This window comes from Dunckerocampus dactyliophorus, chromosome 7 (assembly GCF_027744805.1).
Source record: "Dunckerocampus dactyliophorus isolate RoL2022-P2 chromosome 7, RoL_Ddac_1.1, whole genome shotgun sequence".
Taxonomy (NCBI): domain Eukaryota; kingdom Metazoa; phylum Chordata; class Actinopteri; order Syngnathiformes; family Syngnathidae; genus Dunckerocampus; species Dunckerocampus dactyliophorus.
In genome coordinates, this window is record NC_072825.1 from 21119911 (window position 1) to 21146340 (window position 26430).

The window sequence follows — 26430 nt, forward strand, 5'->3', positions numbered from 1 at the left end:
TTAATCTTAATGGCCCAAATACAAGCATAAGCAGGATTTGGGTACCTGCTATGCATACATGTGATACTGGTCAGCTTTGGCTGAGGTTTGCACTTTATTAAGTAGCATTCTACAAACATTTCTCCATAAATCATACTCACATTTTGCTTTTCTGCCACAATAGGTCTTAAAATGTGTCACAGTAATAATACTGTATACTGTATAATAATAATGCACATAATGTTAGAAAACAATTGTGACGTTTTTTTTTAAATTTTCACAACAGTCAAATTCCTCTCTATAGATTTTATGTAAGAAATTCAATTTTCTATAATATAAGGAGGTACTGTAACTCATGATCCATTCTACTGTGCTACTTTTGCGTTACTTTCACTGAAGCAACTGCTAAATTCTAGTGTATGACACTTAACTTTAATACATTAATGGCCCTTGATCAGAAAACAGTGCCAAAACAACAGATTACAAATGATCGGAATCTTTATATACTTTCCATTGAATGTTTGTACAAAATGACACATGAATATATTTTGAAAATAACTTTACACAGATACTTACAACCCATATAAAACATACTGGAAATATGCAGGGGTGTCCAAAGTGCGGCCCGGCTGCCATTTGCGGCCGATGGCTCTTTTTTTATTGGACTGTGGCTCATTGTAGACATAAAATACATTAAAAAAAAAAAACAAAATTGGAAAAAATAGAGCAAAAAGGCTAAACCTGTCCTTGTTCAGCAGCTTAGTCATGCAGCATTAGTGAACTGTATGATTGTTTTGTCAGAACACTTTTGCTTTACAACAGGTAAGTCTGGTGTACCCCTCCTGTTCCAATTGCATTGCAAATTTATTGTTAAGACTACCGAACAGAACATGGCTCGAGGGACGACAGACAAAGAAGAAAGAGAGCGTTAGGTTACATCAATAACTGCGATCAGAGACTGGGCAGGGGATATTGGGGAAGGGTTAGAGGAAGAGAAGGGATCAGATTGCATCCACAGATGGTGAGAGCATCCACTTCATTGCCTGTTTCTGAAGTGCTGGATGGGCCACGAATAGTAGGGGTCTAGTTGTGAGTACCGATAGAGCCTAGTGGGAGAACCTGGGGATGGACAGGGAAAGAGAAGAGAGGGCGAGACATATAACAGCAGACATAGCAATTAGCATGTCATTGTTATTACTCCTACGGTTATAAAATAAGAGCAAAGACTTGCTAGTGTGCTAGTGTGTGTGATTAAGCGTGTTAAAATTGTCCCTTGGAGCCAGTGGTAGTTCCCACTGGGAGTGCCGGGCGGCTCAGCCCAAACCACGCAAACAACCACGCTTCGGCAGCCCGACACTCAACCCACCGAGGGACCCACAGCAGAGCGCGAGGATGTTCACTGCCCCAGCAGGGCAGCCCCCAGGTATGGAAAGGGCAGGGGCAGAGAGAGCCGGCCGCCAAGCCTGCGGCCACCAAACAGCATGCCCGGCAGGCCGTCAGTCCCAGGGCCCCTGGCCAGCGACACCCCCGAACCCCACGCGGGCAGACCGCCCAGGGCCCCAGAGGCCAAGGCTCCGGCACAGGCCGCCCCCCGACGAGGACGTGGGGGAAGTAGGCCACCCATCTACTCAGCAGCCAGCCCCCCAGCTTAGGAAGGACCACGTGCCCCGCAATCCACCCCAGGCAGTAGTCGATCGCCAGGCGCGGCATGTAAGCCAAGCAAGCAAGCCCACGGGCTGCCAGTGTCCTACCAGTCCAAGCAGGCGGGGGAACAGCAGCAGCCACCAACACCCCCCCAACTCATGTATTCATCCCTAGGTCATCCCACGGTTGCATGACAACGGGGTGCGAGGGAGGTGGGGAAGGGTTGGCCATTGGTGGCCTGACCCAACTGGCTCTTCTTCAACCCTGTTCCTTACAACCCTGTTGATTGATGTGTGTGCACATGTGCATTTGTTTATGTGGGTGTTGATGTGCCTACAGTGCAATTAAAAACAGAAGGGGGGGGGGGGGGGGGGGGGGTTATTGGTACGAGATTCCAGCCGGTTGGAGGCGGCATGGTCACGTGTCCAACCCCCCAGCCCTCAGTGCAGTTTGTTGAATGACAGATGTATGAGGGTTGAATCCTGATGAGGTGCTTCCCAAAGGACACCCACAGGCAAAGTGAAGGTGAGGCAGCGATGTTGTGTCCCACCCATGTAGAAAAGTCTTTGCAGATCCTTTGCCAGAACCATTGCACAGACGTGCAAAGCTACCTGGCAGTTGAAGACAGTTACTGTATCTTTCCAACGATCTGTACAGTGTATTAGTTTCAGTATTTGTTTCCTTGCTTTACATCACGATTGTTCGATATCCCTCCACAATTTGTCAGAGGGGCTTGGCTTAATCCATTTTAAGATGTATTGTAGCTTGTTTGCTAGGAAATAATGAAGGACGTTAGATAGTCCTAAGCCTCCAGAGTCTTTTGGTTTTTCTAAAGTCTTTAAGCTTATCCGTGGTGGTTTGTTTTTCCATAGGAATTTACAAATAAATGAGTCTAGGGTTGTCAAGCAGGTGTGAGGAGGTTTAACCGGAATCATCGAGAAGAGAGCGTTGATCTTAGGCAAAAATCATCATTTTTAATTGTTGCTACTCTACCCATGAATGACAACAGCAGGTGATTCCATCAAGTAAGATCATCTTCTATTGTTTCGAGTTTTGAAGTGTAATTAAGAAGCATCAAGTCTGACAGCCTGGAGGAAATATTAACTCCCAGATATTTAACAGTGTCGGACAGGAAGATCGACTTTTGACCCGCACAGTTGACAGGCAGCACAGTGGATTTATTCCAGTTCATGGAATAATCCAATAGAGAGGAGAATGTGTGTATTAGTACAACTGTTGATGAGAGAGAAGATTGGGAATTTTGGAGAAAGAGTAATACATCATCTACATAAAGACTTATTTTATGATGTATATTTGACGTTCGTATTCCCTCAATGTTGTCACTTTGTCAGAAGGCTGCTGCTAATGTCCTCATGAATATTGTCAAAACTTATGGTGAGCAGGAGCTGCCTTGCCTATTGCCTCTCTAGAAATGAAAGCTTGACGAAGTTTGACTGTTCGCCCTGACGGAAGTGCGGGGAGAGTTATATAGTATTTTAATCCAGCTTGTAAATGAATTGCCAAAACCAAAACCGTAGCATCCAATGAGGCTACTACGGCTTCGGGATTTGATAGTTGAAGTAGTCCAGTGCCTCTCCAATAGTGGGGCAGGATCCCCCTGTCGAGGGGGGCGTGAGAGGCAGAGAGTTTCAATTTAGTGCAGACCTGCCAACATGTACAAATTTATCGTACTCAACATGGAGTTTGACTCTTGAACATGCTTGTATCCTTCACAACTCTCCGTTTTCCTGAACTGTCCTGGTTTGAGTTTCGAGGTCAGTCTGTACAGTCCAGATAAATAAATAGATATTAGCAGTTTCTCAATAGTATTTCAAATCGGGGGGACATGAAAACATTTCTGTCGTCTAGGGGGGGCATGACGGAAATAACTGAGAACCACTGAAGTAATCTATTATGTTAGTTAGTCTGCGGGTGTTGTTAGAGTAGCGTCTACCTTATATAAATCCTGTTTGGTCTGCATGTATGATATATGGGAGGATTTTTTTCCAGCCTCCAAGCCAACGCTATGCAGGTGATTTTAAGATCATCAGTGGCCAGAAGTCTTTATAGAATTCTACAGAGAAAGGTGCCTTTATTATTTGGCATGGATTGCAGGGCATCGTAAAATTTGGCTGTTGTAATTGGTGAATCTAGAGTTTTGATCTGTTTTTTTGTGAGCCTTGGAAGATCTATGTTGTTTAAATATGAAGGGTCAATTTGTGAGAAATACAGGTTCATGTGGAACTCCCTGAAACTTTCATTGACTCCCTCTGGGGTGCAAATGGTATTACTAGTGGAGTCCTTGATAGAAGAAATTATTGTTTTTTCTTATTCATTTTCAGCTGGTTGGTAAGGAAATTACCAGATTTGTTGCGATGTTCAAAATTTGCACATCAAAGTCTGCATTGGAAAATTGAATATGTTTACTGATTATGTTGTTGTACTCCAGTTTTAGTGTTCTAGGCTTGTTTAGAATATCTTCCTGATGAGCTGTAAGACCATTCCAGTTCTTTCTTTTTTTTTTTTTCCAGATCAAGTTGAGCAGATTTTTCTTGCCTTTTTTTTGGATGATGCAAAAGAGATGATTTTACCTCTCATGACTGCTTTTGCTGCCTCCCATAGGATACATGGGATTGTTTCAGGCTGATTATTTGTGTCCAGATACAATTCCCACTCATGTTTGAAGTACGTAATTAGTGAAGTCTTGAGTCTTGAAGCAGTGACGTATTAAATCTACAGCTCTTATTCTGGGGTGCAGCTTCTTTTTCAGTGATGGCCATAGTGATTGGGCCGTGGTTACTAATGGTCATGTTGTGAATTTGCGCGTCACATATTTTTCATGATAAGAGTTGCTGACGAGGAAAAAGTCAACGAGGGAATAGGAATGGTGGACTAATGAGAAAAAGATGTATTCCTTTAGGGTGGGGTGAGTGGTGTGCCATGTATCGCAGAGACCAAGATCACTCATGTATTGTTTTAAAGTGAAGTATCGCATGACTGCACTTGTGCCCTGCGATGGGCTGGCGACCGGTCCAGGGTGTACACAGCCTATCACCCAAAACTCATGTTGGGATAGGCTCCAGCACAGCCTTGCGACCCTAGCGACATAGAAAAAGAATGAATGAATGACTGTACTTGTATTCATCAAATTATGTTGCCAAAGATGCATTTCTTTCAAATCTGAGGGCAAAATGACGTGTTTGATGCCTATGTGACATACATACAGCATGACATGCCTTATATGATGCTTGGCGATGGTACAAAGTCAACAATTAGTAAATTCAGTCGCCAGTGAAAAACACTACTGGAATATCATTGTAACGACTATTCCATTGTCATTGTAATGAGGGAAGACAGGCGAGACCACTGGTACGTAAAAAACATTGCTGTTCCTCAGTTACAACTGTGTTTATTCTTGAGTAGTAACTTGATGCTATTCCTCTTGATTCAAAGGTTATCAACCTAACCTGACAAGCGCCTGTAAATACTTGAAGTGTCAAATAAAACTCAAGAACGTAGATTAGTAACCTATCATACCAGGCTGGTAAATTCCCAAACAAAATGAAAATACTTAATGTAGTTCTAATTTTTAAAACTGGAGATATATATCATTTCGCAAACACCCGACCAGTGTTCTTATTACCACAATTTTCCCAAATTATTGAAAAGCTATTCAACAACAGGTTGGACAAATTTATTAATAAAAATGAATTACTCGCGAATGGCCAATACGGATACAGAACTAACATTTCAACTTCCATGGCACTAATTGAAATTACAGTCTTGTTTTATCCACCTGAGAAAGTTAGCGAAGGTAAAACCTTCCCTTCCCTCATGTTGTTCATTTATTTATTATTTGCCGCTCGGACTACTGTAATTTCTTGTAAGACAGCACACAAGAGCTAATAAAAAAAAACACGGAAGACTTAACTATACTAAAAAGATGTTCAAACCGACTATCCCTGAACCTAAGAAAAACTAAAGTCATGCTATTTGGTAAGTGCAAAAAGGATACGCATGAGCAAATACAAATTGGTGGCGTAGACACTGACAGGGGGAACGAAAATAAATTTCCCTGCGTTATAATACACAAGATCAACTGGAAATCTCACTGAAATCTCACATTAAAAACATACAACATAATGTGGCAAGAAATACCTCAATACTGAATAAAGCAAAATTGTGCACTTCACTCGCTCACTGTGCTATAAAAAAGGTCACTTAGGATAATCCATAAGGCCGCTTACAGAGAACACACAAACCCTTTATTTCCAAAATCACAATTATTCAAATTTGCGGATTCAGTAAGCGTTCAGATGGCTAAAATTATGCATTACGCAAACAAGAACCTTCTACCCAAAAATGTAAAACAATTCTTATCAACAAGAGTGGAGAAATATGATCTTAGGGAAAAATGTATCCTAAAAACACTTGTATGCACGGACAACACTAAAAATGTTCAGCATTTCTGTATGTGGAATCAAGTTGTGGAACGGGTTGAGTAAGGAACGCAAACAATGCACTAAAATAAGTGATTTCAAGACCGTGAGTATAAACCTTGACTATCATTGCACTATGTTGTTATACAGCCTTAACACTTTTTTAGGTATTTACAAAAGGCACAAAGTACAAGAGGTGAATAAATGTATTGCAGCTGATGTGATGAGGGGTAGGATTAAATAAACTTTGCTTCTTCCAACTCCTTTTTGGACATGCGGAACTGCTATGTGATTGTATGCATGTTCAGGATGAATGAAACAATTACCATAAGGAGTCTGAGTGGGAGTTACGTCTTACAACTATACAACAGTATACGTGTGTGGATGTGCTCGGTATAATAAATAACAGGATGTGTTATCCATGTGATATATTATGTGTTTCTTCCCGAGGAGAATAGAGCACACACCTGTACAGACGTAATCACTCTACCCTATTCGGGTGGAAAAATATTTCCTCTAACAATTCCAAGAGACAAACTTGAGCGTGGTCATACCCATCCTTTTATTGACAAAAGCAAGAATGGGGAGTGAGACAAAAAACATTTATAACTTCTAATTTAAACAAAAACAAAAGTTTAAAACCACAGGCTGCTGAAAATGTTCATTTTCTGTCAGGCATTCACACTGTCATGCCCTCCTGATGGCTAAAGCTAAGAAGCTTTCTCTTTTTGAACGTGGTCGGATTGTCGAGCTGTATAAGCGAGGCCTCTCGCAGCGTGCCATTGCTGGTGAGGTTGGGAGCAGTAAATCAGTCATTCTACATTTTTTTGAAAGATCCTGAGCATTATGGAACAAAAAAGTCAAGTGGTAGAACCAAAAAAATCACATCTGCGCTGAGCCGGAGGATCCGATTGGCTGTCCATCAAGACACAGGGCGGTCTTCGACCCAAATTAAGGCCCTTATTGGTGCCGACTGCAGCGTAATAACCATCAGACGGCATCTGCGGGAAAAGGGTTTAAAAAATAAAAACAAATTCAAAGACCTTGTCTCCTTCAACGCTACAAAACTGCCCGTTTAGACTTTGCTAGGGAGCATCAAACATGGGACATTGAAAGGTGGAAAAAAGTTTTATTCTCTGATGAGAAAAAATGTAACCTTGACGGTCCAGATGGCTTCCAACGTTACTGGCATGACAAGGAGATCCCACCTGAGATGTTTTCTACCCGACACAGTGGAGGGGGGTCCTTCATGGTCTGGGGTGCTTTTTCATTCAGTGGAACACTGGAGCTTCAGGTGGTGCGGGGTCGTCAAACGGCAGATGCTTACCTGCAGATGTTGCAGCGGGCATCCCTCATGACTGAGGGCCCTCGTCTGTGTGGTAACAGCTGGGTTTTTCAACAGGACAACGCTGCAGTTCACAATGTTTGCTTGACCAAGGACTTCTTCAGGGAGAATAACATCACACTTTTGGACCATCCTGCATGTTCCCCTCATTTAAATCCCATAGAGAACATTTGGGGATGGATGGCAAGGGAAGTTTATAAAAATGGCCATCAGTTCCAGACAGTTGATGCCCTTCATGAAGCCATCTTCACCACTTGGAGCAATGTTCCCACTAGCCTCCTGGAAACACTCGCATCAGGCATGCAAAAAACTAATTTTGTACTCATTACTGAGTCCTACTTAAAACATTTTTTGTTCTGGTTTTTTGTTATTTTTTGAGCGATGGTCTTAAACTTTTGATCAGCTGATAAACGGCCTATTTCTGTTTGTTTTCAATAAACTACTTTTTCAAAGTGCTTTTTGTCTCACTCCCCCTTCTTGTTTTTGCATATTGTAGCTCTACTTAAAACCTCATTAAGATCCAAATGTGCAAAATGCAAATTCTAGCAATTTTTCAACTGGTCCTAAAGGCCCTGCCACACCTTGACGATTTAGCCAGCGTATGCCAACGTATGAAAAATTTGGCCAATACGCTGGCGTACGTTGAATAAGTTCTGGGTAAGTTTTGTATAAGTTAAGAGCACGCTGAAGCACGCCAGCATACGTCGTAGTACATCCAAATCGTCCAAAAATGTTGTGCATGCACAAAACTTTTCGACATATGTCAACGTATGATTCATATGTCCCGCATACGCGGGCAATAAGTTATGCAATCGTTGACGCCCGTTCACACACGTTATTTGTAAGTTGCACACAAGTCGTAATACGTCAACATACCTTGAGACAAAACTGTGTCTTCTTGGCTCTCTTCTTGGCAAGAATTGGCTGAAAGGAGCTGGAGGCCACTGGGGAAGCAGCTTCCGATACCATTGACGATGCCTGAGAGGCGTTAGAACCTGCGTCTTCTCCATCGGAGTGAGAGAGGGAGGGGGAGGCTGTGGGTGGTGATGGATCCTTGTTACGTCCACGTCCTCGCCCTCCGTCACTGCCATGGTACTTTTTGGCAGCGGTCTTCGAAATTTTCTTCGGCATGATGGTGATGTTGACACTGCGATGTCTAGTGAGGTTATGATTTGAGTCATCAAGTGGCAGTCTTTTAATAGGCTACGGCACGTGATCGTCGGTCATACGCTGCCGCGCGGTTTGCATAAGTTAGACTGGTGTTGGGCATAAGTTGTGAACGCCGGCAACACGCTACGCATTCGTTGGTATAAGTTGTCTATAAGTTATAAAAACGTTCTATATAAGTCACTAATACGTCATGTATACGTCGAACTCGTTATGAATATGCTATGTATACGCCTAAAATTGAAAAAAAAACGTCGACAGCTCAAATATATCAAAATCTTAAGGCCCTGTCACGCATGCCCGACGTGATCATTTTGTTATCAAAACATATATCATTTTGATGGCATATGTTGAGCTGTCAAAACATATCAAAACATCGCTTATTAGTTTACTTAAAACAATTCATGATGTGTCCAAGCGGCAGTGAACCAAAGAAAAGGAAAGCCATCACCATGCAAGTGAAAATGAACATGAGGGAGAGCAGACACATCCACTAACATTGGCTCCTTTTTTGGTCCCAAGCTCTTGTTTGTTGTGACCATCATTAAGGATAAAGATAAAGAAGTGAATGCTAAAGAATGCTAGAGGGGCCATGGGTTCCACGTGGGTGCGCACTCTCAGGAAAACACTGCCCCCTAGCGTTTTGATAGAGAATTGCAAGTCACACGCTCAGCCCTCAGCCTAAATCTAATGAAACATTTCAACTGCTACAAAGCTAATTACCAATTATTTTACATATCAGGGAAAAAAAGTACCGCAATACTTTTTGGGGAAAGTAACTCGGTAATTGTTGTTGTTGGGTTTTTTTTTTATTTGCCCAACACTGCATATAATATTTGAAATTAATAGAAAGACCTGCAGCACACAGGAAGTTGACAATAATACCAGCATCTCCATGGCCTCCTGTAATAGGCCAGCTGCCTCCCATGACATCAGTTTCCTGGTGGCTTCTATTTGTGCCTGACATGGTACATGATGGCTGAAGCAGCTCCATGTGGTTTAGGAAGGGTGTGGACCCTCATGAGCGGTCCACGATTTGCTTGTAAAAATAAAAAATAAAAAAGTTTTAGGGGATGTGATCATGTTTAAAAGTCAGGTCAGGCAGTGACGCAGCGGTGGTTGGTTTTCTGTTGAACGGGGCTTATTTGAGAATGTATTGTTAAAAACAAGCATCACATGACTGTGCGTGTGTTCGTCAAAGAGTATAACAATTCTTATGATGCTAAAAATGCATGTCTTTCAAATCCCTCATACAAATATGATGTTTGATAACTATTTGGCATACATATGACATGCATGAAATGACGTCAGGCGGTTGTACAGAGTAAATAATTGGTACATTCAGTAGACTGACAAAGAGACGTCACTACTCAAACGATTGTAACGAGAGACCGGAGAGACCAAGGGTACGTAACAACTATTGTTGCATCTAAGATACAACTGTGTTTAGTTTGAGTAGAAATCTGATGTTATTCCTCTTTCTTTCAAAGGTTATCAACCTAACCTGACAAGCTCCTGTAAATAGTTGAAGTGCAAAATAATACTAAAGAAAATCTTCTGGAGGGGAGATGATGAAGCGTTCTCTTTGATCTTCTCAGCCATTTCAAGTGCAGGCTGGCTTATGTCTAAAAGAACTTGACATTTGGAGGCAACACGCTTTGGGAGAAAAATAGAAAGGGGGGAAAAAAAACGTATTGTTTTGACGGTCGTTTTGTGCAATGTGAAAAAACGGCCACCAGAGGACGACATTTATTTGTCTAGAAAAACACTGTTCCCCACCATGTCGATTCTATTGTGTAATTCCATCTATTAAAAAGCAATGAGGTGAATTTTGTATTTGTAAATGTAGCCAGGTTGCCAGATAGGCTGACGTTGACATAGACTTAACATTTGAGGAAGCAATATGTAACTATATTGGAATTAGTTACAGACATGATGAACAAAAAAAACAAAAAAACAAAGGAGTTTGTAAGTACCGCTCAACCCAAAGGGGACCACCGCCTTGCACACTCTGACTGACGCACGGCTGAGTCAGTGGGGGCGTTCATTCATCATCCCTGCACAAAAAAAAAATCTCCACATGGCTTCACATCAACCTGCAGCTTATAAAGACAAGCACTGCTCAGCAGGTCGCCACACAGGACCCACACATTTTACACTCGATGCGTCGCAAGCACAAAATCAGGTAAAGCTCTTAGGATTTTACATTGGGAAAAACATAAATCATGGAATTAAATTTGTATTGATAATGTCACCTTGAAATTCAAAATGATTGTTTATAGTAAAATGTTATTACAGTACATTGGTGATAAGTAGGAGTGATAATAGTTTCTGCCTGTGAATATTCTCATTCCTTTGTATTCTCAGGGCATTGAATCAGGAGGTTTGATACGTTTTGATATTGTCATTTACAGTTGCACTTTGTAAACTTTCAGTAGTTTAGTAACTTTTTTTTTTTAATTGGCCATCTATTGACAGCTTGTACAGGTACATTTATCAAATATATTTTACCATGGGGGGTTAACCAAACTGCATACATATGTATATATATTCATTTTATACTGTCCATATATATACACAGTATTTCATATGTATTATGTGCTAGTACATTATAAATATCAATATTCTTGATATATATTTTAAATTATACAATTTTGTATTATAGCATTATATTTACTATATATACACACCGTATTTGGTAAAAATATTTCATGTATGTATGCAATATATTACATTTTACATTATTTCAAATTATAATATGTCACATTAAGTTATTTAATCTTGTATTACATTATCCCTGTGACGGGTGGGTGTATCTCACCTCTCACCTGAAGTCAGCAGGGAGAGGCTCCAGCTGACCTGTGACCCTAATGTGGACAATCGGTACAGAAGATGGATATTATGTATATTGTAATATACTGTATAGCATGTCCATGTGTGAAAGTGCTATGATTTATACAGTGTAGGCTATCTGCTCATTAAAACTCATATAGCCTACACTTTGAGCTGTGACAGCCACAGCCGTTTCGTAATTGCAGCACTTTTTAACAAGTCTACATAAAAGCACTTACTGACTTTATGGGATGTCTTTCAGTAGAACAGGTGTCTTTCCGTCTTGCTTTTAAACCAGACATAAAAACTCCCATGTTCTTGTCTGTGTGTTCCTCAGGTGAAGACACATAATGGAGCTGAAACCTCTCCTCAAGAAGCTGCTGTCGATACTCCGAGCGATCTTCACGTTTGTGTTTGCGCTGGCCGTCCTGGGTGTGATGGTGTGGGCCTATGTTGAAGGTCAGCAGCTGGTGACCTCCTTGTATGGAATCATCTCCTTCGGCATTTATGGCCTTCTGTTGTCGCTCCACGTGCTCGTCCAGAGCTTCTTCGCCTTCATCGAGCACCGGCGAATGAAAGCTCGAAAAGCTCCCTGCACCTTCACCAAGACCATTGGCTTCACCATATCGGCCTACCAGGAGGACCCCGTCTACCTCAGAGAGTGCCTCAACTCTGTCCGGGCCCTCCAGTATCCATCCGAGCTGCTGCGCATCGTCATGGTGGTGGACGGGAATTCCGAAGACGACCGCTACATGATGGAGATGTTCAGAGAGGTCTTTGCAGACCGGGACCCTGGTTTTTACGTGTGGTACAACAACTACCACACGTGGGATCCCAACCAGGTCCAGCAGGATCAGGACACAGCTTCTGTGGGCTCAGGAGTGGAGGCGGACTATATTATAGGAGGAGAGGACCCCCAGCGTAGCGAAGTAGAGCACCTGATCCAGACCAAGAACTGTGTGTGCATCATGCAGAAGTGGGGCGGCAAGCGGGAGGTGATGTACACCGCCTTCAAAGCCCTCGGAGACTCAGTCGACTACATCCAGGTAGGTCTGCGTCTTCTCTAGTGCACGCTCCTCCCAGGTTCTTTGAGAAAAAAACAACATGACTCCATTTCATTGGCCAGGTATGCGACTCGGACACCAAGCTGGACACCATGGCCACGGTGGAGCTGTGCAAGGTGCTGGAGAGCAACCCCAAGTATGGTGCAGTTGGTGGGGATGTGATGATCCTCAACATGAAGGAGTCCTACATCAGCTTCATGAGCAGCCTTCGCTACTGGATGGCCTTCAACATAGAAAGGGCTTGTCAGTCCTTCTTCAACTGTGTCTCCTGCATTAGTGGACCTTTGGGTATGTTTGTTTCTGGAGTACGACCTTTTTAATCAGTTAGCAGTACACGCCAATACATGACAACTTCTCCTTTATGATTAGGGCTCTACAGGAACGATCTCCTCCAGGCATTTCTGGAATCTTGGTACAATCAGAAGTTCCTGGGGACTCACTGCACTTTTGGAGATGACAGACATCTTACCAACCGCATGCTGAGCATGGGATACGCCACAAAGTAAGACACCTCTTCTTTGCCAAAAGATCACGGTGGGACACAAATCACTTTATAGATCTTTTACTGTCTCACGTTTTTATATTAATTCCCCATCCCAAGGAAATGTCGTAAATGGTACCGAAGCCATAAAATAATCAGCGGTTCATTGTAAAACTTGGTAACTGAAATGTACTTGTAGGCAGACACAGCATTGGAGGTCAGCAGAAGTGCTCTAATTGTTGCTAGGCAGACTTTGTGGAGCACAATCATTTGTGCCCCCATAGGACAAGAAAAAAAAAATGGCATGTATGGGCCGAAGATGTTATTCCAAAAACAACACTATCATCTGGATCATGAGAGTTTATGTACACGCAATCATTTTGAGTCACTACTCTGTAATTAATATTTATTAATTTAGTAATTCTTGTCATGAGTTATGTATTATGCAAAGGAGTATAATACAAAAAAGGTAGCAAAAATAAAATGAGGAAATTTTTTTTTATTTTTTAAAAATTATTTTATTTGTATGTTACAATTTTGTCAGAAAAAAAAGTCGTATTATATGCCCGGCTAAAACTTGATTTGTGTAAATTTACGAGCCTGTTCTATAAAAGTCAGCTTTTATCCATCCATCCATCCGCTTACTGAATATCATACATGTATATTGTCATATACTATATATCACTCCTAAACGCCCCTCCTGTCAGTAAAATATATTTTATGAAACGAGGGAAAATGACCGCTCTGTATTGAGTATAAAAGTGTCAGGAAGTAAGAAAGAATAAGTTTATTTACATCCATGTTTCAACTGAGCTCTGTATTAAATATAAAGCAGTATGGTCATTGCCAATGAATGAATGAATCATAATGTAGGTTTAATAAACCTTTTCTTCCTGTAGATACACAGCTCGCTCCAAATGCTACACAGAGACGCCGGGTCAGTTCTTGCGCTGGCTCAACCAGCAGACTCGTTGGACCAAGTCCTACTTCCGCGAATGGCTCTTCAACGCCATGTGGTGGCACAAGCACCACTTGTGGATGACGTACGAGTCCATCGTTTCCGGGGTATTCCCCTTCTTCGTCACAGCCACCATCATCCAGGTGTTTTGGACAGGCTCGCTGTGGGACATCCTGTGGGTGCTGTGCTGCATCCAGCTGATCGGGCTGGTGAAAGCCGCCTACGCCTGCATCCTGCGCAGGAACGTGGTGATGGTGTTCATGTCTCTCTACTCAGCCTTGTACATGACCAGCTTGCTGCCCGCTAAGTACTTTGCCATCCTGACCATGAACAAAAGCAGCTGGGGGACGTCGGGGCGTCGGAAGATTGTGGGCAACTACATCCCCCTCCTGCCCTTGTCAGTGTGGACGGCTATTTTATTAGCTGGAATGGTTTACACCATCTACCGAGAGAGCCAACGGGACTGGTTCACTCCAGCCAAGAGACTAGAAACTCAATTTCTTATCTTTGGCTGTTTGGCCTACTTGTGTTACTGGCTGCTGATGATGGTTTTATACTGGGCGTGGTTCCGCAGGTTGTGTCGGCCACGCTCAAAAAGTTACTCGTTGGGTGTGTAGGTCCACGGTGTCCCAGCAAGTTAATTTATTACGGTGTCTTAATATTTTAAATTTATTTATTTATTTCCTCTCCAATCTCAGGGCAATAAAGGGTAAGCAGCTGCTAAAATAACAAACACAATAAATACATTCATGATATCAGCAGGACAAACACCTATAAGGGCAAACTTTTGACATGGAGATGATGTTGCACATTTTGGTGAAACTGTACTGAGGGCTTCAGGGCCTATGCACTTACGTTTCTCCTATTTAACATGGGAGAGGTGCCCAAATCATATGTAAGTGGGGGATCTTGGGTATTGTATCTTGCATAAATATTTATGTTTGTATATGTGTATATAGCAGAGATGGGGACGTGGTTTACTTAAGTCACCACACGCATCTCAGACTTGAGACTTGACTTGGACTCGCCACCAGCGACTGGCTGATCATATAACGTCAGCTTTGCCGAGCTGAGCATCATTAATTCTCTTCCTCCCCTTCCCGTGACTTGTAGGTAACAACCACCGACCTTAAACACTATGAGGAGCGTGGGTCATTATCACGTCGGGCCACACAAGAGTTCAGTCGAGGTCAAACCCAAAGCTGTTAAATGCATCTTTGGGAGCGAGATAAAGGATGCTGGCTCAAACATGTCAAACTTAGATAAGCGTTAGCGTGCTTCATTTAATTAGCTCTACCCTTGGATTTGAAAAAGAAGCGCTGCTGCATTTTGATAGTTGCGTTCAACCTACGGTTTGCTGCTGTTCAAAATAGCGTCATGATTGCCAACGCTTTCATTGACTCTTTTTAGATGCGCGTACATGCTGACACGGGGGTTCTCAAAGTCTGACGAGTACCTCCCCTGGCAAAAGACTTCAGCACAGCTGCTCGAGAATAATAAAGAAAATCTCCCTTTTCAAACCTGCTTAGCTAACTTCAGTTAGGTCGATGGTAAAATTACTTCATTTTTAGTGCCAATGGTGAGTAGGGAGGGAGTTGAAAACTTGACAAAATATGCTCCAGGGAGTAAGGGAGTCCCCAACAGTATTCTCTGAGGGGAGACCATACCTTTGTATTATAAAATAAGGGAAATGTTCCGGAAAAATAAATGAAAATGAGGGAAATTCTGATCTTTGTGTTATTTTATTGGCGTGCTGCTTTTTATTTTGAAGGCCTGACTTTTCTGGCCACATGATGCATTGCGTCAATGTCGCAGAGAGGACAGGAACAGAATCAGGATTTATTTTTACATGAAAGATACAAACAGGAAAACTATTCAAATGGGAGGGATAGATCTTTGACAACCGCTGCTATAGCGCAAAGGACAGTGTGCTAACTGCAGGTGAAAGAGACTTGAAACTTCACTTGGACTTTAACCAAATACTTGAGCCTTGACTAGGATTTGCATCTCAGAGATTTGTGACCTGAGCTTAATGACTTGAGACTAGCAGAAAATGACTTGTGCACATATCTAGTATAGAAATGTAAGAACCAAATAAAAAAACTGCCTCAGTGTCAGTTTCGTAACAGAATGACTTCCCCACTTTTGTTGTTGCACTGGAGTTTTGACGGCACTTTTCTGCAGGGTTGCACACTTGAAAATGAAAAGTGAAGGAATGGGAATTCCCGAATAAAGCATGCGCATAATGAATGTTTCAAATGACCCTTGCTTTGGAATCACTTTTGTAAAAAAAAAATTAAAAAAAAAAAAAATTGTGGAATGAGGGATATGTGAAATTCAGTCCACGTTGTTCCCAGAGACCTTCATTGACATTTCTCCGAGCCATAACACTGAGTTCCTGATAAGAGACGACTCCCACACTCTCAGGGAGAAACACTGGTTTTGGTATTTGTTGCTCCTTTGTTCATGGAAGCATGTATCAGGTGTGCAACTATTACTGCATGAAATAAAGATTTCAGATATTTGGACTTTCAGGCTTCTCCTAATCGATCCATGACAACACACACACATGAATACAGTCTACAGTGGTGCTCATACTGACATTGCATTCATTTACAGAAACAATGTACGGTACACAATTACTGTATTTTGGTATCAAGTGCTGTGTGGGGCCAGTTTTAAATATGCAGTATATGCACAGTACTGTATAGTCATGTGAACAATGTGAACAAATAAATATTTTTCTAACGTCCAACTTCTACTGTCTTTGTATGAATGAATGGGAGTGGGGCCTGGAGGGCATTTGCGGCCCGCAGATTATTAACGACCCGCAACGTATACGTTTTAATTAGGACCACACCCCAAAGGTAATAAAAGACTGTTGAAAGATATCAAATCAATATTGGTTCTTCCACATCCTGTACGTATTTACCTATAAAGACAAACCTCGGTTTTCGTATGGCCCAAATTGTCACCAAAATTTTGCCGACTCACTGTCCGTGCATTTCTTGAGTGTGACTGCTAAATAGCACGCCATGGGGCCAAAGTACAGTTGTGAGTGCCAGCGCTTTGATAAAGATTGTGAGCAACACGATTGAGTTTGACCATGCCGGGGTGTGCGTGAAGTCCACATCAAAAATAAGTTCCATCTATTCACCTTTTATAATTATTTCACATTGTTTTCTCAATGTAAAACTGTAATTATCTTTCTAAAATGTATTTAAAAAAATATAATTGTAGGTGTCTGGAACAGATTCATTGGATTTACATTATTTCCAATGGGAAAAAACTGCCCTGGTTTTTGTACATTTTGGTTTTCGTCGAACCTTTTGGAACGAATTCACAGCAAAAACTGAGGCATCGCTGTATTAGAGATTTAACATGCTGAACATTTCATACTGTATAATGATGATGATGACAAAAATGTTTCCAGTTTTCAATACTGTCACGATACTTTTCAAATTTGATGAAAATTCCGGCACATTTTGACCACCGTCCTCTCTAGATACAAACATTTACATAAAACAGAGCTTTCACATAAAAATAAATAAACATCATTTTGGTTATGTGCCAATGAAGCACACTAATTAGTCCTGTCCCGCTAGGAAAGCACACAACTCCTAATCTAAATGTGACTTGTAGTCTGGAATGGATGCCCAAACAAAGCATCCACACATTGGTGACTCAGACGCTGTAAAGAATGCGTAGTGGTTCTTTTAGAGTTACGAAGAGACACTATAGACAGATTCCGTCCAGGGAATTTTTTTTATCATCTTCACTATGTGTGATGTTCAAGAGCGCTGTGTATTTCTGAGTGTTATAGGAGCTGTGATTTCTATGGAGTATGGAGCGTCACCTGCGTGGCTCTTCCCTCTCCTCCACTCATCACCGAGTTAACCAACAAGTCTTCAGTAAAGGTTAAAGTGTGAAGTGTTCATCCATTCATTTCATTTGTCATTTACATGTATTTTGCTTTGTTTTCTGCATGTAAAACCATAATTATCCGTAATAAAATGTGTTTTTGTGTTTATATTTCTGGGCGTATGGAACAGATTAATTGGATTTACATGATTTCATATGAGAAAAATGTATTCGGTTTTAATACGTTTCTGTTTTCATCTGACTTTTGGGAACCGACTGAGAAAAAACGAGGTTCCACTCCAAATGGAATCGAAGGCCAAGTCAGTGATCTGATGTTATGCCAATACAGCAAGTGTTTCAGCGAAAACACACAAACAAGCAACAAGTGAAGCATCTTCAGGGAGGAAGAACTTTGTTATATCTGGGGTTGGGGAACCGAGTCTCGAGCATCGATGGGAACCGGGACTAACATTCCGGTTCTCCAGGATTCCAGGATTTTTCAAATGGTTTTGATTCCCAGTTTCGATGCCCACTCTGCCGACTGGAAGAACAAAGAAGAAGCCGGCAAGCAACAGCGAAGAAGCGGCTAAAAGGTTTGGCTTAACTTCATAAAAAGAAGCGGTCACAATGATATCATGCAAAGGAGGGTGCACGATCAACGTGATTAGACACCTCCAGAGTCATGGTGTAGAATACCTCGCCTTTGATGCGCTATGTCGGACTTCCTTAAAGCAATCAGAATCAGGGAAGTCAAACAATAAATGACGTCTGTCTCATGACAAAATAACAGAGAATTTCAAGAAGCTAGCTGATGTGAAAGTTCAGTGTAAATAAAGGTCAGGCGCTACGGCTAACGCTATGCAAATTTATTCATGTGCACAGTCTGTCATCAAAAATAGCTTTGCCCAAACACAGAGGCAGCAAACAAAGTATACTACTTTTAAAAAATAAACATCTTTTGTCAGAGCGTACTCCTGTAAAAAGAAACTTCATAACATTTCCAGTGGTGTGAAAAATTGTTTGCCCCTTTCTTATTTTTTTTTTGCATGTTTGTCACACTTAAATGTTTCAGATCATCAAACAAATTTAAATATTAGTCAGTGTCAACAAAACAGTAAATAAAGTTTTTACATAAAAACTTTTTATTATTCAGGCAAACCTACATGGCCCTTTGTGAAAATGTGATTTCCCCCTAAAGCTAATAACTGCTTGGGTCACCCTTAGCAGCAACAACTGCAATTAAGCATTTGTAATAACTTGCAATGAGTCTCTTACAGCGCTGAGGAGGAATTTTGGCCCATTCATCTTTGCAGAATTGTTGTAATTCAGCCACACCGGAGGGTTTTCCAGCATGACCCACCTTTTTAAGGTCATGCCACAGCATCTCAATAGGATTCAGGTCAGGACTTTGACTAGGCCACTCCAAAGTCTTCATTTTGTTTTTTTTCAACCATTCAGAGGTGGACTTGCTGGTGTGTTTTGGATCATTGTCCTGCTGCAGAACACAAGTTGGTTTCAGCTTGAGGTCACAAACAGATGGTCGGACATTCTCCTTCAGGATTTTTTGGTAGACAGCAGAATTCATGGTTCCATTTATCACAGCAAGTCTTCCAGGTCCTGATGATCAGACTACCACCACCACATTTTACTGTTGGTATGGTGTTCTTTTGCTGAAATGCGGCATTACTTTTATGTCAGATGTAATTCCAAAAAGTTCAACTTTTGTCTCGTCAGACCACAGAGTATTTTTCCAAAGGTCTTGGGGATTATCAAGATGTTTTCTGGCAAAACTGAGACAAGCCTTAATTTTCTTTTTGTTCAGCAGTGGTTTTTGTCTTGGAACTCTGCCATGCAGGTTGCCTTTGCCCAGTGTCTTGGTGGTGGAGTCACGAACACTGACCTTAACTGAGGCAAGTGAGGCCTGCAGTTCTTTGGATGTTGTTGTGGGGTCTTTTGTGACCTCTTGGATGAGTCGTCGCTGCGCTTTTGGCTGGCTGGCCACTCCTGGGAAGATTCACCCCTGTTCCATGTTTTTGCCATTTGTGGATAATGGCTCGCATTGTGGTTTGTTGTAGTCCCAAAGCTTTACAAATGGCTTTAAAACCTTTTCCAGACTGATAGATCTCAATTAATCTCACTTATGTGTTAACAGGGGGGCAATCACTTTTTCACAGAGGGCCATGTAGGTTTGTATTGTTTGCCTTTCATTTAAAAACTGCATTTTGTGTTCAGTTGTTTTGTCATTGAGTAATATTTAAATTGGTTTGATGATCTGAAAAATTTAAGTATGGCAAACATGCAAAAAAATAAGAAATCAGGAAGGGGGCAAACACTTTCACACCGCTGTATATTCAAGTTGAATGGTTTGATATTTATAAACTGTTTGAAAATAGCCCTCTAAGAAATTCATAGTAAAGTTGATAAAAAAGTTCATAACATTAAACAATTCATGGAGAAGTTCAGACATTTCAAGGAAAATAAGTCTCATTAGCGCCCTTCTTTAAACCATGCAAACTTCTTAAAAGCATCGTTGTCGAGAATCAATAGGAATGGGAACTGAAACGAGGAATTGGAATCCGAATCGTTCAAATTCAAAACAATGCCCAACCCTATTTATGGCCATAGAACTGTCAAGCAGATATTGTAGATCTAAATTCAAGTCATAATCCTAAAACGTGTCAAAGGTCATCTCCTAATTAACTTTGCATGGCTTCCACCCAATGATGTGGCAATCAGTAACCAGTTAAAAATAGCAAATAAGGAAGTCCCTTTCCAAAGTAAATGCGTCAGTCAATCACAGAAATAAACACTGTTCATACACTAGATAATGTGCTATTTATACGGTAGGTGACACGCAGGGAAAAACATATGACTTCAAATGGAGATTAGAGACGTTATCGGTGTAAACAAATAAGAGTCGTCATGAGGAATAGAAGGGATTACATTCAGGATTTCCACAGAACTGTATAGACTGTGATAAAGTTAGTGATGGTAGAATTTTTATAGAACGGGTGATAGTCATATACTGTAGGGGTTATCACAAGCATTTATCGCTTTTTGAGAAGCTTTGTAAATTAAAGCCACTTGGTGTTCATGCAAGAATCAGATAACACATGAAGAAAATCAACACACACGTCAGAACGAGATAGCAACAACCCTTCCGGCTGACGAAGGTTTGAATTCAGTATTTTAGACAGTATTTCATACATGATACAATAAAGTTAGGTGGGTGAAAGTATTTTTAAAGCTTTTAATTTACAACAACTTTACATTGGGTCAGTGAACAAGGCATGAGGCAGGAGGTCATACATGTCTAATGACAGTGATTTGAAGTCTTTATCAGAGTCACGGCTCCATTAACCATCCAATCTTTATGTGCAAATATCTTTATTGGCATTCTGGGTGGAGTTAGGATGACACTGTTCTCTTTCCGTTTATTGGCACTGTGTCAGATTGGTTAAAAGTTTGCATGTGCTCGAGGAGCACTGACCTGAGTTCACCCCCTTAAAACACATGAACAGTCCATCCTTTTCATGGTAGGTTTATTGTAACACAGAAAAAAAGAATATTAATATTAAAAAACAGAATGCAGCATTAAATGAAGGTTATAAATATGCATGGAATTGAGGGAAATAAGAGTTTGATCGACCAGCAAACATTATGAACCCCACATACCACATGTCCACCTCATGGCCAAAAGCTGTCAAAGGACCTCAGAGACATGATTGTAGACCTGCACAAGACTGGAATAGATTCGAAGACCATCAGCAAGAACTTTGGTGAGAAGGACACCACTATTCCGCAATAATTCAGAAATGGAAGAAATGTAAGATAACAATCTTTCGGCCAAGTTAAGGATGATTCTGAGAAAGGTGAGGGGACCAGCTTAGAATTACAACGGAGGAGCTGATTCAGGAAGTTGTGACCACAATCACCAAGAACAGCATTAGTAAGACACTTCTCTGTAATGGACTGAGATCCATATATGTCTCTTTTAAGGTGGAAACGGCAATAGTAATGATTGTCTCACCACGCCTTGGAACTACAGCTGATAGATGCCACCTCACACTGGCCAGCTGACCTTCTGAATAACACTATGGAGGACAGTTGAGGTATATGTAACCCGCCCTGTTTCGCACTTGCCTGCACCGGGGCTCGAACACAGAACCTTCGTAATGGGAGGCGAGGGCGCTGACCACGCGACTAAAAGCCCAGACTGTCTGCTGCATGTTCAGCGCAGCTCTTGAGGCAGAGGGAGTGAGGTTTACCAACGTACACTCGCACAGCCTCACAGGCTGGCATCCGTTACATTTAGGTAAAGATAAAGGTAAACAACTCAATCTATTTTATGTTAAAGTGCTCATGTCACCAAAACAGATGTTCATTTTAGTCCACTAAGGTCAGTTTGGTCTAACATTCATACATTGTAAACGGTTCTTTTTACCGACCAGAGTTAGCTAGTTTTTCGGTACCTGACAGTTTCGACTGCCCACCTGCAGTCTTCTGAGTGGTCACGTGATGCGGAGACGATTATGAAAGGAGCAGGTGTCGCTCTATTGAAGGAGAGGATACGATGCACAGCAAAGAAAGTACAGGACATAAATTCTCAACTTGAAATGAGCACGACCAATTTTGTTAAAAAATTATTTTTGGAGAAGAACACGCTAACGTTAATAACAGAACAACTATCTCAAATGCATGACAGGACATTCGAAGAAACAAAAAAAAGGGATATCAATAAGATAAAGAGGCTAATTGCACAAAGGAACCAACACAATTTGGCATAGAAAAATGAACTATGGATTGATGGCTGAAAAATGTATCGAAGTCCAAGACAGAAGCAAGCATGCAGCGGATTAAGGCAGCAACGCCAAACAAAATCCCATATGAGGAGTACATTCTAGCCACCGAGCTAGCATGTCAATCAATAAAAGACCAGGGAAAGCAAGCAGAACTCAGAAACGAAGCTGCAGGAATACTCAAAGAGGCCAAACTACCAACAGGCAACACAAATAAGGAGGAGAGAAAAGATACACACGTTAGCAAGGATAAAACAATTACAATGATACCAGCAGACAAAGGAAGAGCGACAGTTATAATGGATACAAAAGAATACGAAGAAAAAAGTAGAGGACATCTTAAAAGACACCAATACATATGAGAAGTTAAAAAAAGACCCAACTGAAGAAAAGAAACATTATAACCCGGACTCAACAAGGAAATGTACAACCAACTAATACAGACTGCTAACATCACACCACTCCCAAAATACATAAGAAAAATAATCCATTAAGACCTATTGTGGACAGCATGGGTTCAATGACCTATAATTGATCAAAGGCATTAGTTGATCTCATCAAACCATTGCTAGGCCACACCCAACAGCACCGCAAGAACTCAAAACCATAAAAGTGCAAACAGATGAAAATATTCATATCCCACGACGTGGTATCGCTGGTCACTAAAACTCCCATAAATGTTACCTTACAGCATAGTTGAGAACCACCTCCGGGAGATCCCATCAGCCATTTGGAGTGGTTTCTTCATGGAGGACCTGGAAGAGAAGGCCTAACATAGCACCCACAAAATGCGGACTCACTATGGACGATATCCTGGAAAAAAAAGAAGGCACACACACAGGAACTAACGGATCACTTGAACACAATAGATAACGCATGGAACATCCAATTTACTCATGAAGAAGAAACTAACAACGCAATAAACTTTCTGGAGGATGGCAGCATCAAAATAAAAATACAAAGCAAACCAACACACACTGACCAGCATCTTTTATGGACATCGGAAGATCCCATAGCCCACAAACTCGCTATAGTAAGAACACTCTTTGACAGAACACAAGCAAATCAGGGGCATCACAGAGAAAGTACAGGCAGCAATGAGAAAACACAATATAAACACACCAATAAAACCACACAATTACTAGTACACCCAAAGGATAAAATAGCGCCAGAATAGAAATGTAATGTCATATACAAAAACCCCCTGCATGTCTTGCAATAAAACATACAATGGGGAAACAGGGAGGGAATTTAACACAAGAAAAAAAAAACATGGGACAGAATATGAGAAGGAAACAGCAAAGGCGTGCAAACGAGCAACCAAAAACAAAGGAGGGTAAGAAAACTCAAATCCACCGTTTCGGACCATTGCAAAAGAGAAAACCACATTATGGATTGGAATGGAGCAAACATCATTGGGACAGAAAACAACAAACACCACGGATGGATCAAAGAGGCAACTGAAATTCAGAAACGTGCCCACAAGACCATAAACCGCCACGAAGGGGCCTTTGCACTCTCTCACAACTGGGATGCTCTCCTAAAGAAGTCGGATGGAGGAAGGCAGCGACAACATCTGTATAAAGCAGCTGACATGACACATCAGAGTAACGTCACGTGACCACTCAGGAAGACTGCTAGTGGGCAGTCGAAACTGTCAGGTACCAAAAAACTAGATGTTAATCTTGTTATTTTCGCCATAAAAAACAACATTGAAAGGCATAACTCCCGTGTTAGATGTGTGCTCGCATGCTGACATACTTTTTTAACGGTTTTCTTCTGTTTCGTTTCGTTCAGGAACTCTCCCACCCGTAACTAACCATGGAATACTTTATTTACATTTCGCTGTGGTGCATTATTTGTTGATTTTTTGTTGTTGTTGATGTACTGTATATTTTTTATATTATGCCCACTTGATGTGTGGCAGGCTTTTGCTCCAACAATCGAGCAGACGGTACAACTTCAATACAACTTTGAAATGTACAATCACGGAATAACAAGAGGAGCTTCTCAGACATCCAGGATGAGGTCAAAAATCTTAAGGAGGAAAATAGAGCACTGGGCAATGACATCAAGGCACTGCTGGATGATGTCAAGGTACTACAGGATGATATTGCTGCTATGCGTGCCGCTCTTAAGGATGTCACCCTATGGATGAAAATAGAGCACGGCACAATGATATCAAAGTACTACGGTACGATATCAAGATGTTACTGGATAATGCGGCCTTGCACGCCACTCTTAAGGAAGAGAAAGAAGCAAAGGAAAAAAATCATGAAGCAAATGGAAAATACAATTGAAGAGATGGATCGGGATGCACAAATGAAGTACAAAAATACACACAACCAGCGATAAATCCCCAATCACAGTGACAGGTTTTCACCGCTGCGCCGTGCGGGGATTGGAACACCAATATCAATGAAATGCTCAAGATTAAAGACTATTAATGCACAAAATTATCATCAAACTTACTTATTTGTTCATATGATACACACAGAGCAATGGACAACTTTACATTCTGTTTCCTTGCTGCTCTGTTCTCATTGCGCCGTGAGGCATTCAGGCGCACCCGTAATTGAGAGTGTTAGGCGCTAATTTTTTTTACATTTTTATTCACGTACCCCCATAGCAATTACCGTACCCCTGGGGGTACGTGTACCCCACTTTGTGAACATAGGCTCCAGATAAATATTAAAGATCACATCATCATCACAACAAGGAAAATGGAGGATGGAACCCACAAAGAAAGAACCAGCTATAAGTGGATTGAGATCCCGCAGTACTCGCAAGGTCCTCCTGCTCACCAAGGTACATGTCCAGGTCTCTGAAGTGTCAGTCTGAAGTTAGCCAATGAACACTTGATGAGACCGAAATTGAGCTCTTTGGCATCAACTCGACTCGACGTGTTTGGAGACAGAGAAATGCTGAGTATGAGCCCAACAGCGCCATCCCTACTGACAAACATGGAGGGGGAAAATGCTGCTTTGGGGCTGTTTCTCTGACCCAAATCCCTCCTGAGACGTGTCCAACCCTGGTGACCAACTACAAGACACGGCTCACCTCTGTGCTTGCCAACAAACGTTTCACCACCAAATACTACAGTAAGTCACGTTTTGTTTTGGCATCAAATACCTATTTCCCCCAGTCACATATACATTTCTAACTTTAATTTATTTAATGTTATTTTTTCTGGATTTTTTTTACATTCTGTTTCTTTCCGCAACAATGAACCTACCACAAAAATGATGGAGTGTTCATATCTTTGTCAGAGAGCAAGGTTGCAAAATCAGCAAATACTTCTTTTCCGCAATGTAGTTGAGCACAGCTACCCCAATAACAAGAAAAGTCCAATGTACTATGCAAAGTAATTGATGATGAAGCTGACACAAATAACATGTCACAAATAAGCTGTTCCCACTTGCTCAAACACTAGAGTGGCTTTTGACCAAAGAGATGAAGTTTTGTGCCGCACTTGAGTGTCCTTTGTCACACAAGAATGATGGATCTCTACATTCTGACATGAGGTGTGGATGTGTGGGAAAGATCAGTGAAAAATGTCATGGAACGTGGCCTTTGCATGCGTTCCACTGGACACCCATTAAAATACTTGGAAACAGCCATTCCCTTTCAACCCCTTGTCCTGTTCAGGGTCATTGTTGAGCTGGAGCCTATCCCTGACTTTGGGTGAGAGGCGGGGTACACTCTGAACTGCTCAGTCAGTCACAAGGCACATCATAAAATTCACAGCTGTGGACAATTTAGAGTCTCCAATTAAATTAACACGGAAAAAAAAGCTGAGCACCTGTGGGGTATCCTCAAACAGGATGGTGGAGGAGCACGTCCACATCTGCCAGCTCCACC

General features: G+C 41.5%; 1 protein-coding gene across 1 annotated transcript; it reads left to right on the forward strand.

Moving 5' to 3' along the window:
* The first annotated feature begins 10663 nt into the window (after positions 1 to 10663).
* Positions 10664 to 16960, forward strand: has1 (hyaluronan synthase 1). The gene is made up of 5 exons (XM_054781635.1): positions 10664 to 10759; positions 11744 to 12452; positions 12533 to 12758; positions 12840 to 12972; positions 13851 to 16960. The coding sequence occupies exons 2-5, from the start codon at positions 11757 to 11759 to the stop codon at positions 14524 to 14526; spliced, it is 1731 nt and encodes a 576-aa protein (XP_054637610.1). The 5' UTR covers positions 10664 to 10759; positions 11744 to 11756; the 3' UTR covers positions 14527 to 16960.
* Positions 16961 to 26430: the final 9470 nt, after the last annotated feature.

Bases quoted from the DNA above. Each gene is read 5' to 3' on its own strand.
- has1 (XM_054781635.1), top strand. From the start codon at position 11,757: ATGGAGCTGAAACCTCTCCTCAAGAAGCTGCTGTCGATACTCCGAGCG. The intron at 12,453-12,532 runs GTAGGTCTGCGT...TTCATTGGCCAG, and splicing joins ACTCAGTCGACTACATCCAG to GTATGCGACTCGGACACCAA. The intron at 12,759-12,839 runs GTATGTTTGTTT...CTTTATGATTAG, and splicing joins CTGCATTAGTGGACCTTTGG to GGCTCTACAGGAACGATCTC.